General features: G+C 39.8%; 1 protein-coding gene and 1 non-coding gene across 2 annotated transcripts in view; one reads left to right on the plus strand and one right to left on the minus strand.

The window, feature by feature from the left end:
* The window catches only part of Fnta (farnesyltransferase, CAAX box, alpha), a 29,834-nt gene extending 16,194 nt beyond the window's left edge, over positions 1–13,640 (plus strand). Inside the window, exons 5-9 of the mRNA XM_042679481.1 lie at positions 3,878–4,004; positions 9,645–9,793; positions 10,886–10,948; positions 12,588–12,759; positions 13,002–13,640. Of these exons, the coding sequence (XP_042535415.1) occupies positions 3,878–4,004; positions 9,645–9,793; positions 10,886–10,948; positions 12,588–12,759; positions 13,002–13,124 (634 nt within the window). The 3' untranslated portion in view covers positions 13,125–13,640. The remainder of the gene's footprint in view (positions 1–3,877; positions 4,005–9,644; positions 9,794–10,885; positions 10,949–12,587; positions 12,760–13,001) is intronic.
* Trnaa-ugc lies at positions 1,164–1,236 on the minus strand. The gene has a single exon. It is a non-coding gene; the product is annotated as a tRNA-Ala (tRNA).
* Positions 13,641–14,054: the final 414 nt, after the last annotated feature.

A 14,054-nucleotide genomic window follows, 5' to 3' on the forward strand; every position in this document is an offset into this window, starting at 1 on the left:
TCCTCAGACTTCAGCCTCCTGAAGCTAGGATTACAGACATACACTGTCTTTATGCAGGAGTTTAAGGAAGGCTTAAAAGAAAATTTCTTTTTTTTTTGGGTCCGGTCGTGGAGCCTGAACTCTGGGCCTGGGCGCTGTCCCTCAGCTCTTCAGCTCAAGGCTAGCACTCTACCACAGCGCCACTTGCGGCTTTTTTCTTTTTTCTTATGTGGTGCTGAGGAATCAAACCCAGGGCCTCAGGCATGCAAGGCAAGCGCTCTACCACTGAGCCACCTTCCCAGCCCTTAAAAGAAAATTTCAAAGGCAAAGAAAATATTTTGGGCAGAAGCATGAAAGAGCATGATGTACTCAGGGAAGTGTACATACTTTTATACTTCAACACATAGGACTTTGTTTGTTTCTTTTTTTTGGGTCCGGTCATAGGGCCTGAACTCTGGGCCTGGGCGCTGTCCCTCAGCTCTTCAGCTCAAGGCTAGCGCTCTACCACTTAGCCACAGCACCACTTCCGGCTTTTTTCTTTTTGCTTATGTGATGCTGAGGAATCGAACCCAGGGCCTCTGGCATGCAAGGCAAGTGCTCTACCACTGAGCCACCTTCCCAGCCCCGCAATTGTTTCTTTTTTTTTTTTCTTTTGTCGATCATGGGGCTTGAACTGAGTGCTGTCCTCAGCTCTTCAGCTCAAGACAGTGCTCTACTTATTGAGCCACAGTGCTACTCCCACCTTTTCCTCCTTTTGTGGTGTTGAGAACCCAGGGCCTCATGCATGCAAGGCAAGCACTCTACTTACTACTAAGCTACATTCCCAGCCTAGCAATTGCTTCTTGAACTCAGCAATACTTTATTTTTAAATAGCCCACCCTACTAGTTTCTAGAGTGGAAATCCTGTATCCCAATTAACTGATCACTTATTCTCCCTGTGAAATTTCATGTTTGTTGTATGTTGGCCTCGAGTGTGTGTGCACATGCATGTGTGTGTGCATGTACATGCTGAGGCTCAAACTCGGGCGTCAGGCTCTTCTTTGTTTTTTTTTTTTGGGGGGGGGGGAGGAGTCCAGTCAGGGGCTGAATTCTGGGCCTGGGTGCTGTCCCTCAGCCCTTCAGCTCAAGGCTAGCGCTCTACCACTTGAGCCACAGTGCCACTTCCGGCTTTTTTCTTTTTGCTTAGGTGGTGCTGAGGAATCGAACTCAGGGCCTCATGCATGCAAGGCAAGCGCTCTACCACTGAGCCACCTTACCAGCCCCATCTTCTTTGGTTTAAAAAAGGCAAAGTTCAAGGCTAGCACTCTTGTCACTTGAGGTATCCTTCCACTTCTGGCTTTTGTCTGATTAATTGGAGATGATTCTCACAGACTTTCCTGTCCAGGCTGCATATGAACTACTATCCTCAGAACTCAGCTGTGTAGCTAGGATCACAAATGTGAGCCATCAGTGCCCAGTATATTTAGTGTTCTGTAAGTCTTAGAATGTCAGAATATTTTAGTATTTTGTTCTGTGAAGTTAGTTTCATATATTGGAAGATATATATACATATATGATATATGTATGTATATTTCTTTTTACCAAATTAAAAAATAAAATGCCACTAGTGTTCATTACTTGAAGATTTCTAACATTTTTCCTGTTGGTAGTATCTTACCTTCTTAATACTCTGTAAGAAGAAGTTTAAAGTTTTCCATACCTGTAATACACCTCATTCATTAAGCATTATATTCTTCTTTTTTCTGTCATTCCTTATTAGTATAATGAATACTAATAGTATTTTTAAAAATATTAGCAAATAATTATACCAAAGGGTTTTACTATCATGATGCACGCATATAATGAATGTTCATCAAATTCACCATGTTACTTTCTTAGGCTCCCTTTCTCTACTTTTTTTTAGTCAGTCATGGGCTTGAACTCAGAGTCCTTGTGCTGTCCCTGAGCTCTTCAGCACAAGGCTAGCATTCTACCACTTGAGCCATAGCACCTTCCAGTTTTCTGGTGGTTTATTAGAAATAAGAGTCTCACGGACTTTCTACCACTTGAGCCATAGTACCACTTCCAGTTTTCTGGTGGTTTACTGGAGATAAGAGTCTCACAGACTTTCCTGCCTGGGCTGGCTTTGAACCAAGATCCTAAGATCTCAGCCTCCTGAGTAACTAGGATTAAAGGCATGAACCACCAGCACCTGGCTTATAGAAACTTTTTAATTTGATACTCTCATTTGTCAACTCTTGTCAACTTATTTCTTTTTTTTTTTTTTGTCAGTCGTGGGGCTTGAACTCTGGGCCTGGGTGCTGTCCCTCAGCTCTTCAGCTCAAGGCGAGCGCTCTACCACTTGAGCTACAGCGCCACTTCCGGTTTTCTGGCGGTTTATTGGAGATAGGAGTCTCACAGTGTCTCCTGCCTGGGCTGGCTTTGAACCGCGATCCTCAGATCTCAGCCTCCTCAGTAGCTAGGATTACAGGCATGAGCCACCAGCGCCCGGCAGTCAACTTATTTCTTGAGCAACTGAAGTTGTATTCAGAAAGTTGTTCCCTGTGTCTATAACTCTTAAGAATTTTCCTTATGTTTTCTTTTATATTTTCAAAGTTTTAGGTTTTTAATTCATTTTGAATTAGCCTGTACAGATGAGAAATAAGAATTTAGTTTGTCTTTTATACTGGATATTCAGTTTTTCCAACACTATTTCTTGACAAGGATGTCTTTTCTGTAGCATGTATTTAGGCACCTGTGTTGAAAATCAGATGAGTGTAGCTGTGTGGACTTTTCTAGATTTTTGTTTTAAGTAATATTGTTTTAAAGTATTAGCTTTTTTGAGATTTACCTAAGCCAGGTGCTGGTGGCTCACGCCTGTAATCCTAGTTACTCAAGAGGTTGAGATCTGAGGATCTTAGTTCAAAGCCAGCCCGTGCAGGAAAGTCCATGAGACACTTATTTCCAATTAACACCAGAAAACCAGAAGTCGAGCTGTGGCTCAAGTGGCAGCGCACTAGCCTTGAGCTGAAGGGCTGAGGGCAGCATCTAGGCCCAGAATTCAAGCCCACAACTGCCACCCCCCCCCCCGCCCCCCCCCCCCAAAAAAAAAGTAGTAATTTCCTAGTTCTTTTGGCAAACTTTGAACTTGTTCAGCTTTTTATTTGTTAGGATAGGCGTGAATTCAGTTCTGCCCAGTAACTGGAGTTATGAAAAGGTGCTTCATCATGTCATGTTTTAGAGTTCTTGAACAGATGTTGTGGCTGTCCAAATATATCTGTACTTCCAGGTTTAGTTTGATATGAATGACCTTTCGGTTCCAAATATCGAATTCTACATGTATGTTACTAGTGTTGAATTTTTGAATTTTTTAAATAATTAGCTTATATTACAGGGAGATTTCATTATTATGTGTCCATACATGCTCACACTGCATTGTAATCATTCTTTTATGTGTTGGTGTACTGAAAATTTTCTGTTGTCTTTCTTATGTTAATTTCCCTCTTCCTTTCTATTAGAGTTCCTCTTCAGTTGTATTCAAGTTCTTGACAATTAGAGGTGAATTTTTGTTGTTTTTTGTTTTTTTCTGTCAGTCTCGGGGTTTGAACTTGCCTGGGCGCTGTCCTTGAGCCTCTTTGTGCTCAAGGATAGCATTCTACTACTTGATCTGCAGTGCCACTTGCAGATTTTTCTGAGCAGTTTATTGGAGATAAGAGTCTCTCAGACTTACCTGTCCATGCTGGCTTGGACTCATGCTCCTCAGTCTCCTGCGTGGCTAGGATTACAGATGTGAGCCACCAGCACTTGGATGAATTTTTATTTCTTGAGTGTCCTTTCAAATCACCTAGTGCAACAGGTGCAGCTAATATATTCTTAGGTAAACTAACAAAAACTTTTCCCCTTCTTCTTTGGACTTTAGGCACCATAGGCGAGTATTAGTAGAGTGGCTGAAGGACCCATCTCAGGAGCTTGAGTTTATTGCTGATATTCTTAATCAGGATGCAAAGAATTATCATGCCTGGCAGCATCGACAATGGGTCATTCAGGTATTGCCTTTCTTGTATGATATTTTTATATTTTAACTGAACTACATAATTAAAATTATTTTTAAAGTTCTAGGTTTATTTCTGAACCAGACAGACTGACACACACACACACACATACACACACAAAATTATAGCATAATAAATTAAGATATTAAAACCTGGTATTCTTCAGGTTGGTTATCCTGAATAATCTCTTTGTAGGAATAATAATAAAGAGGAAAAACAATAAAATTTTAATACACTTTAGCTTAAATTCATATCCCATATTTGTTTAGCAAACTACTAAAAGAAGTAAAATTTTAGTGCAGCTATTTGATTAACAAGGTCATATTAGATACAGATTTTTTTCTTGTTATAAACTAGGTGTGCTATTTCATTTGGGACAGTTTGGCATTATGTATTCCAAGTGCATATACCCATGGATCTAGCAAAGCTGTCCAGGTTTATTATTTACAGAGACTGTAGGTCATGTAACAAATGACATGGGTTCAAGGATGGTCATTTCTAGGTAGTTGAAGATTGCAAACAATCTCTTTGTTGTCATGGAGACAGGTCCAATGCAGCTAAATTGTGCATTTGTTGAAATAAAAGACACAGCTGTATGCTCCGAGGAGGAGCACTACCTAGAATAAAGCCAGTTCAAGAACAGCTTGTGATATTGTGGATTCTTTGCTAACTTGGCCTATTTCCTTATAAGGACTGCTATTGGTGAGACTGAGAAGTAGGAGGATGTAGTTCCCACTGCAGTATCCCAAAATTCTAGGCACTCCATATATAGAAAAGTTAATAAGGAGAATATAAATACTCTACCAGGTATAGCCTGTCTCTGGCACAGCCTGAGATGAATCAGAAACCCTGGCCACCAGGGGATCTAGACTTTTCTTTCCTGGGCCAGGACCATACTGATCCTCAGGTAGTAGGAACAAATACCCTTCAGATCTCAGCAGCATCTCTTGAAATTCCACTGGGGTTATGTTTAGTGTGTTTGTGTGTGTTTAAATTTTTTTTTTGTCAGTTGTGGGACTTGAACTCTGGGCCTGGGCGCTGTCCCTCAGCTCTTCAGCTCAAGGCTAGCACTCTACCACTTGAGCCACAGTGCCACTTCCAGCTTTTTTCTTTTTGCTTTTGTGGTACTGAGGAATTGAACCTAGGGCCTCAGGCATGCAAGGCAAGCACTCTACCACTGAGCCACCTTCCCAGCCCACCTTTATAATAATTATAAAAAAAATTAGGCCTGGGAAGGTGACTCAGTGGAAGAGTGCTTATCTTGCATTCAAGAGGCCCTGGGTTCAATTCCACAGCACCACATAAGCAGAAAAAGCCGGAAGTGGCACTGTGGCTCAAGTGGTAGAGCACTAGCCTTGAGCTGAAGAGCTGAGGGACAGCACCCAGGCCCAGAGTTCAGGCCCCATGACCGGACCCCCCCAAAAAAATTATTATAAAGGTGATGTACAGAGGAGTAACTGTTTCATAAGTCACTCTCCCAGTTCCTCCTCCACCCCAACTCCTTGACCACAAATTGCATAATTCATTTTATTTTAACTAACAAGGTCACATTACATATACTTTTTTTTTTGTGTGTCAATAATGGGGCTTGAACTGGGCCTGGGTGCTGTCCCTCAGCTCTTCAGTTCAAGGCCAGTACTCTACCACTTGAGCTACAGTGCCACTTCTGCTTTTCTGGTAGTTTATTGGAGATAAGAGTCCTTTCTACCCAGGCTGGCTTTGAACCAAGATCCTCAGATCTCAGCCTCCTGAGTAGCTAGCATTACAGGCATGAGCTATCAGTGCCTAGCTACATATACATTTTTATATGCAAATTTGATTTTACAGTAACTATTACATATTTCACTTCTACCCATATCTTAAAACTTTATGCTAGATCCTGAATAGGATAGTTTTAACTCCCACTGGGCATTTTACTTATTCAAACAAACCATTCTAATGTTATTTCCTGTGAATTTTTCCTAGGGATTACTACATTGCCCAAATATAGTCAGAATTTTCATTTTTATTGAAAAATTCTAATCAGGTAAAAGTATATCACACACCAATCTATATTGCTTGATAATAGAATTTAGTCACTCTTAATGAAATTACAAAGGTTCCTAATACTGTTCACTTGTATTACAGTATATGTTTTAATAAGTATGCATTGTATCACATTTGATATATTATGTGAGGTTTTGTATGTTTCAACTTTTTTTTTTTTTTTTGGTTGCTCTTGGGGCTTGAACTCTGGGCTTGGGAGCTATCCCTGCGCCCTTCAGCTAAAGGCCAGCACTCTACTGCTTGAGCCACAGTGCCCCTTCTGGTTTTCTAGTGGTTTATTGGAGTTAAGAGTCTCACGGACTTTGCTGCCTGGGCTGGCTTGGAACCGTGATCCTCAGATCTCAGCCTCCTGAGTAGCTAGGATTACAGGCGTGAGCCACCGTTGCCCGGTGTTTCAGCCTTTTTTGTATGCTGATACTGAGGCATGAGCTCAGGGCTGGCTACTGTCCCTGAGCTCTTTTGCTCAAGGCCAGTGCTCTATCACTTGAGTTGAGCCACAGCTCTACTTCTGACTTTTTGTGGTTAATTGGAGATAAGAGTCTTACAAACTTTTCCTGCCTGGACTGGCTTTGAACCATGATCCTTGTGTCTCAGGATCCTTAGTGGCTAGGATTACAGTCATGAGTCATTGCCATTCAGCTTCAAACATAAATTTTAAAAGATTAGTTTCAATTACAATGAAAAAGAAAAGAATTCTGAAAACAAAAGAGAATCTGTACTTTTTTTTTTTTTTTTTTTGTTGGTTGTGGAGCTTGAACTCTGGGCCTGGGCGCTGTCCCTCAGCTCTTCAGCTCAAGGCGAGCGCTCTACCACTTGAACCACAGTGCACCTTCCCGGTTTTCTGGGAGATAAGAGTCTCATGGACTTTTTCTGCCCGGGCTGGCTTTGAACTGTGATCCTCAGCTCTCAGCCTCCTGAGTAGCTAGGATTACAGCAGGAGCCACTGGCATCTGGCAATCTGTACGTTTTTATATGCTAAATAAAAAGAAAATTAATAGCACATTCCAAGGTTTAAAGTGATACCCGTATATCTGGATACCATCTATATTTATGTAAGTCAGTAGCTCTGAGACAGAGGTAATTGCACCCTCTCAGAGACATCTGGCAATGTCTAGAGTTTTCTTGTTTGTTACAGGTTGGGACAAGTTACTACTGGTACAGGCATCAGTAGTTATAGTGCAGGAAGGCTGCTAAATAAACATTCTAGAATGTACCAGACAGCAGCCTTCACAATAGTACTTGGTCTTTATATAGAAAGCCATTTAAACAAATATTTCAGTTGCTTCCTGTAAGAACGTGGTGAATTCATTATACTTTTGGATCACTTAAATGGAAATGTGGGGCCTATATATTATATGGAAAGATAAGACATATATTTATTATAAATATGACACAATCTTAGTGTTAAACATTAATAAATATTGTGAATACTAGACTGTATGTTATTTGGCCTTGATACTTTAATCATACTAATGCTTCTCAACTGAAGACTTGAAGACATCTCCCCCTAGTTTATCACAGATTTAGATGTATTTTGCTTTTGTGTGTATCCCATTTGTGTAAAATATAATGAAATGAAATCCTTTAAAAATGATATAGACATGCTGGATATGATCTTGTATGCCTGTAATTCCAGTTCTAGAAAGGCTGAACCAGGAAGATTATGAATTCAAGGCCCAGTCTGCTTTATATAGAGTACCAGGCATATAGTTCCAGCCTATGGCATATTAGTTAGACTTTCTCAAAAAAATAAAATAGAAAGAAGCAAACATACAATTCTTGTCAGCAATGAAAAGGGGCAAACTATTGATACATCTAATTACTTGGATGAAATAAAAGAAGGTATTTTCATACTTGTATGATTTCATTTAGAAAATGTTCTTGAAATACTGAATTATAGAGAAATAAATCAGTGGGTTACCAGAGATCAGTATAGAATCGTTTCTAGGTGGTATGAACGAATTCTCTGCTTTTGTCATGTTTAACCTCCTCATCTTCCCTACATATGCACAAATAGTATACATAAAATGCTGCAATGGTATTTTTTTGGTGGAGTGGGATTGGCGATTACATGGACAATCCAAGTGAAAGATATACAAGACTATATTATTTTTGTAACTTCATATAAGTCTGAGAAAAAAACCCCAAAGGTACACAAATAAGCAATAGAAGCTCACATTTTTCCTTCAGTTAGCAGACATAAGGTTGATACCTTGAATAGATATCAAATGCTTGCTGTCTTCTGTACCTAGCATGTTGCAGACTGTACCATTCAAGTGGCCCACAATAATGACACTTGAGCTTCACTTCTTTTTTTTTTTTTTTTGGGCCTGAACTCTGGGCCTGGGCGCTGTCCCTCAGCTCTTCAGCTCAAGGCTAGCACTGTACCACTTGAGCCACAGCGCCACTTCCGGCTTTTTTCTTTTTGCTTATGTGGTGCTGAGGAATCGAACCCAGGGCCTCATGCATGCAAGGCAAGCGCTCTACCACTGAGCCACCTTCCCAGCCCCTTGAGCTTCACATCTTAACTACACAAGACTTTTCACAAAAATACTGCCTTCCTTCAGTTATTTTAGTTATCACTTTAAATATCAGAAAACATCATATTGAGATTGTATCACTACATTAACTTTTTCCTAATGTCACAATTTTTTTTTTTTTTTTGTCCATTGTGGGGCTTGAACTCTGGGCCAGGGTGCTGTCCCTCAGCTCTTCAGCTCAAGGCAAGCACTCTACCACTTCAGTTACAGTGCCACTTCCGGTTTTCTGGTGGTTTATTGAGGATAAGAATCTCACAGACTTTCCTGCCCAGGCTGGCTGGCTTTCAACTGTTATCCTCAGATCTCAGGCTTCTGAGTAGCTAAGATTGCAGGCAGGAGCCACCAGTGCCTGGCCCCTAATTTTAACCATTCTCTGCACCTTTTTTTTTTTTGGTCGGTCATGGGGCTTGAACTCTGGGCCTAGGTGCTGTCCCTCAGCTCTTCAGCTCAAGGCGAGTGTTCTACCACTTGAGCCACAGCACCACTTCCGGTTTTCTGGTGGTTTATTGGAGATAGGAGTCTCATGGTCTTTCCTGCCCGGGCTGGCTTTTTAACTAAGATCCTCAGATCTCAGCCTCCTGAGTAGCTAGGATTACAGGCGTGAGCCACCAGTGCCCAGCATCTCTGCGCATTTTTTAAATTAAAACTGCTTTATAAAGTAAAAAAGTTTGTATCTTAATCCAACTGTATCTATTTCTCTATACATATTTTAAGATAATTTTAATAATATATTTGCATCTTTCATGTTGATTTTAATTTAATGTTATATGTTAATATTAAATCACATGAAATTTGTATACTGTGTATGGTTACTCATTGTCTTATTAGTGAGTTTGGTTGATTTTTTTTACCCCTACTCAAAATTTTCTTTGACTTTTTGCTGTTTTCAGTATGTATCTTCCTAGAACTGAGCCTCAGTTTTATCCCTTTCTATTTCCTTGATCTTGCAACTATCATTTTTCAATTCTCCATTCTTAGCTTTGCTAATATTTTGTCTACTTTTATTATTAAAAAGTGAGATATTTCTCTAATTCAGATTTTCTCTTAGGAATTTAGACTTTGGGATAATGAGCTGCAGTATGTAGACCAGCTTCTCAAAGAGGATGTAAGAAATAACTCTGTCTGGAACCAAAGATATTTTGTCATTTCTAATACTACTGGCTACACTGATCGTACTGTATTGGAGAGAGAAGTCCAGTGAGTAATGTTCTTCTCTTGTTCATTCATTTAGAATTTGCATGTCTACCTCTCAGTGAAATCATACATATAGCACAAGATCCAGTAGAGCTTGTTGTAGATATGAGAGCAAGGGACATGATAGGCAATAAAATTCAGAGTCAAATTAAATATAGAAATTCATGCCAATTCAAGAACTTCTAGTTCTTCTAACAGCTTTTTGTACAGTGACTTTCAACTGGGGTGATTTTTTCCCCCAAAGGACCTTTGGCAATGCCAAGAGTAGTGTTAAACATCCTGCAAGGGGCATTCCCCACAACAAAGTCACAGCCTAAGACCACATATTAGGATAACATGGCATCTGAGAGCTAGTAGACATGCAAATTCTAAATGACATGCAGGCCTTCATCTTCTAATTTTCCTACCTCAGCCTCTCAAATTCTGGGATTACAGATGGGATTACCATTCCAAGGAAGATTTTATTATCTATAATCTAAGTGCTGATATGTAAATAGACAAAACTTGGACTTCATCATCTAGCACTGTTTCTGTTAGAGTTGGCTTTCTTTTCAAAAGTTTAAATGTTTCAGGTTATTGTACTTAAAATTTATCCAACACGTATATATTGGATTTCAAACTTTGAATATTTGTTATTTACCATGACTTAATTATGTTAGAAGCAAAAAGCATTAAAATACTGAAAATGAAAATTTAGGACTGTATAAATATGAGTTGACAGATGCAGATCCACGGGTTCTCTAATGTAGTTAAGAGCTAGAGCTGTGCCACCATCACTGAGAAAGCCTAGTGTGGGGAAAGGGATTGTGCCTCAGTCTTGTAAATGTAACATCTAATCCTGTCACTGCTCTTTAAAAATCATATGTAAGGGGCTCGGAAGGTGGCTCAGTGATAGAGTGCTTATCTTGTATGCATGAGGCCTTGGGTTCGATTTCTCAGCACCAAATAAGCAAAAAAAAAAAAAAAAGCCAGAAGTGGTGCTGTGGATCAAATGGTAGAGTGCTAGCCTTGAGCTGAAGAGCTGAAGGACAGCGCCCAGGCCCAGAGTTCAGGTCCCACGACCCATATACAAATTTGTTTTTTTTTTTCCTTCAGGTATACTCTGGAAATGATCAAACTTGTGCCACATAATGAAAGTGCATGGAACTACTTGAAAGGGTAAGAGATTGTTTCAGCAGTTTTACAGAAGCAGCCTGCTGATGTGGAATATGTTCTATGGCCAGATTTTAGAAGGATACTAAAGAATGTTCCATGTATTGGATCTAAGAGCAGTCTATATAATAGGGTTATGGTAACTTACTAGAGTATCCTTTACCCTTCTCTTTATCTTCCAAATACTAACAGATGTTTAGAACAGCATATGAACTGGGCACTGGTGGCTCATGCCTGTAATCCTAGCTACTCAGGAGGCTGAGATCTGAGGATCGCGGTTCAAAGCCAGCCAGGGCAGGAGAGACCGTGAGACTCCTATCTCCAATGAACCACCAGAAAACCGGAAGTGGCGCTGTAGCTCAAGTGGTAGAGCACTCGCCTTGAGCTGAAGAGCTGAGGGACAGCACCCAGGCCCAGAGTTCAAGCCCCACGACCGACAAAAAAAAAAAAACAACAGCATATGAATAAACAACAATGCCATCAGGTTAATGGCTGTAATCCCAACTAGTCAGGAGGCTGAAGTAGGAGTATTACAGTTCAAAGCTAGCCTGAGGAAAGTCCGTGAGACTCTTATATTCAAGACTAGCAGAGGACTAGCCTTGAACAGAAAGCTCAGAGACATTGCCCAGTCCCTGAGTTCAAACCCCACAATCAACAAAAACAAAACAACAACAGCAACAAAAAATGGCTATACTTAGGTTTGAATGCAGGGCTCTGTAGCTTGCTTGGTATTCTACTACCTGAGCTATGCTAAGCCATGCCTCCAGCTTTTTGTTGGTTATTTTGGAGACAGAGTTTCACACATGTTTTTACCTGGTTTGGTTTCAAACCATGATCCTTGAGATCTTCAGCTGCCTGAGTAGCAAGGATTGCATGCCTGAACCATTGGTTCCTTGTTACAATACTTCATTTTTAATTAAACTTTTTTTTATGAATTCTCTACTAGTGTTTTTCTTTTTGGTGGTGGTTGTTTCTTTTTGTTTTGAGAAGTCAGTGTGAGACCTCTAGTGTTTATGTTCTAGAATAGAATATATAGGACATGCTGTTTACAAGTAGATTGCATAGATCCTCAGCCTTTCTGCTTTCATTGCTAGAGATCTTCAGTTTCAAGTCTTATTCCTGAAACAAAGGTTTTGCTTGCTGGGTCACTTACCTAGTCAAGTTACTTGTTGAACTTAAGAGGCCCTCCAGTGAAGCTAGACCCAAAGAACACTGTGTGAACCCCTGTCACACTTGTAGATGTGTCAGGGATTGGGGCCCTACCATCCCTGGAGAGTTGAAGGAATGAAGAACTGTCTCAAAAAGAAATAGGGATAGCGCTCTGTTTTTCATTGCTTTTAATTCTGTAAAGATTTATTTTCTGCTCTAAATTTGTGTTACATAGTTTGGATTACAAATGATAATTTTAAAGCATTTTTTTTCAAATTAATTTTAATTATCCCTGATAAGGCTTACATAATGGTCTTCTGGATTTCTGCATGGCTTAAATGGTGGAATCCTGCTTGAGTCCTGATTTCAATACCCAGTACCATCAAAACAAAAATAATCTTGTTTGCTTGTGTTTTAGGTCTTTTGATCTTTCACTGTTTTTGTACTTCCTCTCAAAATTAAGTCAGTTAGCTAATTAATAATTTATTTGTTTAAGAATTCTGCAGGATCATGGTCTTTCCAGATACCCTAATCTGTTAAATCAACTCCTTGATTTGCAACCAAGTCACAGCTCCCCATACCTAATTGCCTTTCTTGTGGATATCTATGAAGACATGCTAGAAAACCAATGTGACAACAAGGAGGACATTCTTAATAAAGCATTAGAGGTGAGTTGATGGGACTTAGTACTTTGCTGTTTTGGCACTTCACATTTGGTTCTGCTCATTGCTATTTTTCATCCTGGTTACTCAGCATGGGTATTTCTGGTTTAGGAAAAGAGCTGTATTGGTATTGTTACTCTGCAATGTGTGTCTCATTTAAATGATCTGAGTTCACTTGTGTTTCAAAGGCATGTGCCTTAAGTTTGAATTATACATTTACTTTAACAAATTTTTATTTTTCATTTCAGTTATGTGAAGTCCTAGCTAAAGAAAAGGACACTATAAGAAAGGAATATTGGAGATATATTGGAAGATCTCTTCAAAGCAAACACAGTAGAGAAAGTGACTTACCCTCAAATGTACAACAGTAACATGACCCACAACTTGATGGGATGCTTTTATTTATTTAAGGGACTCTACAGCAGGAGTTTAAAACTAGGGTGATCATGCTGTAAAACATGCATTGCACAGGTATTGCTTTTTAACAAGAACTAAGTGTAATGTTCCTTAGGTGCTGCTATTCAGACTAGCTCTAGGAAATTTGATTCATTTAAAGCTAAGTATCAAGCAGGAAAGGGGAAGGAAAAGGTCTCATAAGGGAACTAGTACTTTTGTAGTCTTATCAACATTTAATCTGAATGTAGATTAGATAGTACAGAATCAACACTTTCCTAAAAGGTATACAAGTAAAGATTTGTATCAGTGATAGGTACCGGTAATGTATGTAATGGGTTTGAAGTAACTTAAATTTTGGTTCAGTAAGCAGGGATTATAATTGTTACATTAGAGCTGCTATGCCACACTCACAGTATCTTGCTATCACTGTAACCAACTAATGCCAAAAGAATGGTTTTATAATAAAATTACAGATTGCATCTAAAACCATACCATAGTGTGACTTTCTTTGTGCGTGTGCTGGTTCTGAGGCTTGAACTCAGGGCCTGGGCACTGTCCCTGAGCTGTTTATGCTCAAGGGTAGCACTCTACCACTTGAGCCACAGCTCTACTTCTGGTAGTTAATTGGACAGAAGAGTCTCACAGACTTCCCTGCTCCAGCTGCCTTCAATCTGTGATCCTCAGATCCCAGCCTTCTGAATAGCTAAGATTACAGGCATGCACCACCAGCACCTAGCCATAGTGTGACTTTTAAAAATATCATTTAACTATACAGGGTACATTGAGCCATGTGGTAATTGGAGATAAGAGTCTCACAGACCCCTCCCTCCCTGCACAGAAACAATGAGACAAAGGGTGAACCAATTCAGCAGTTACACTTATATACAAGATCATCTTAATAAATG

This window comes from Dipodomys spectabilis, unplaced genomic scaffold, assembly GCF_019054845.1.
Source record: "Dipodomys spectabilis isolate Male_0828 unplaced genomic scaffold, ASM1905484v1 ptg000052l, whole genome shotgun sequence".
Lineage (NCBI taxonomy): Eukaryota > Metazoa > Chordata > Mammalia > Rodentia > Heteromyidae > Dipodomys > Dipodomys spectabilis.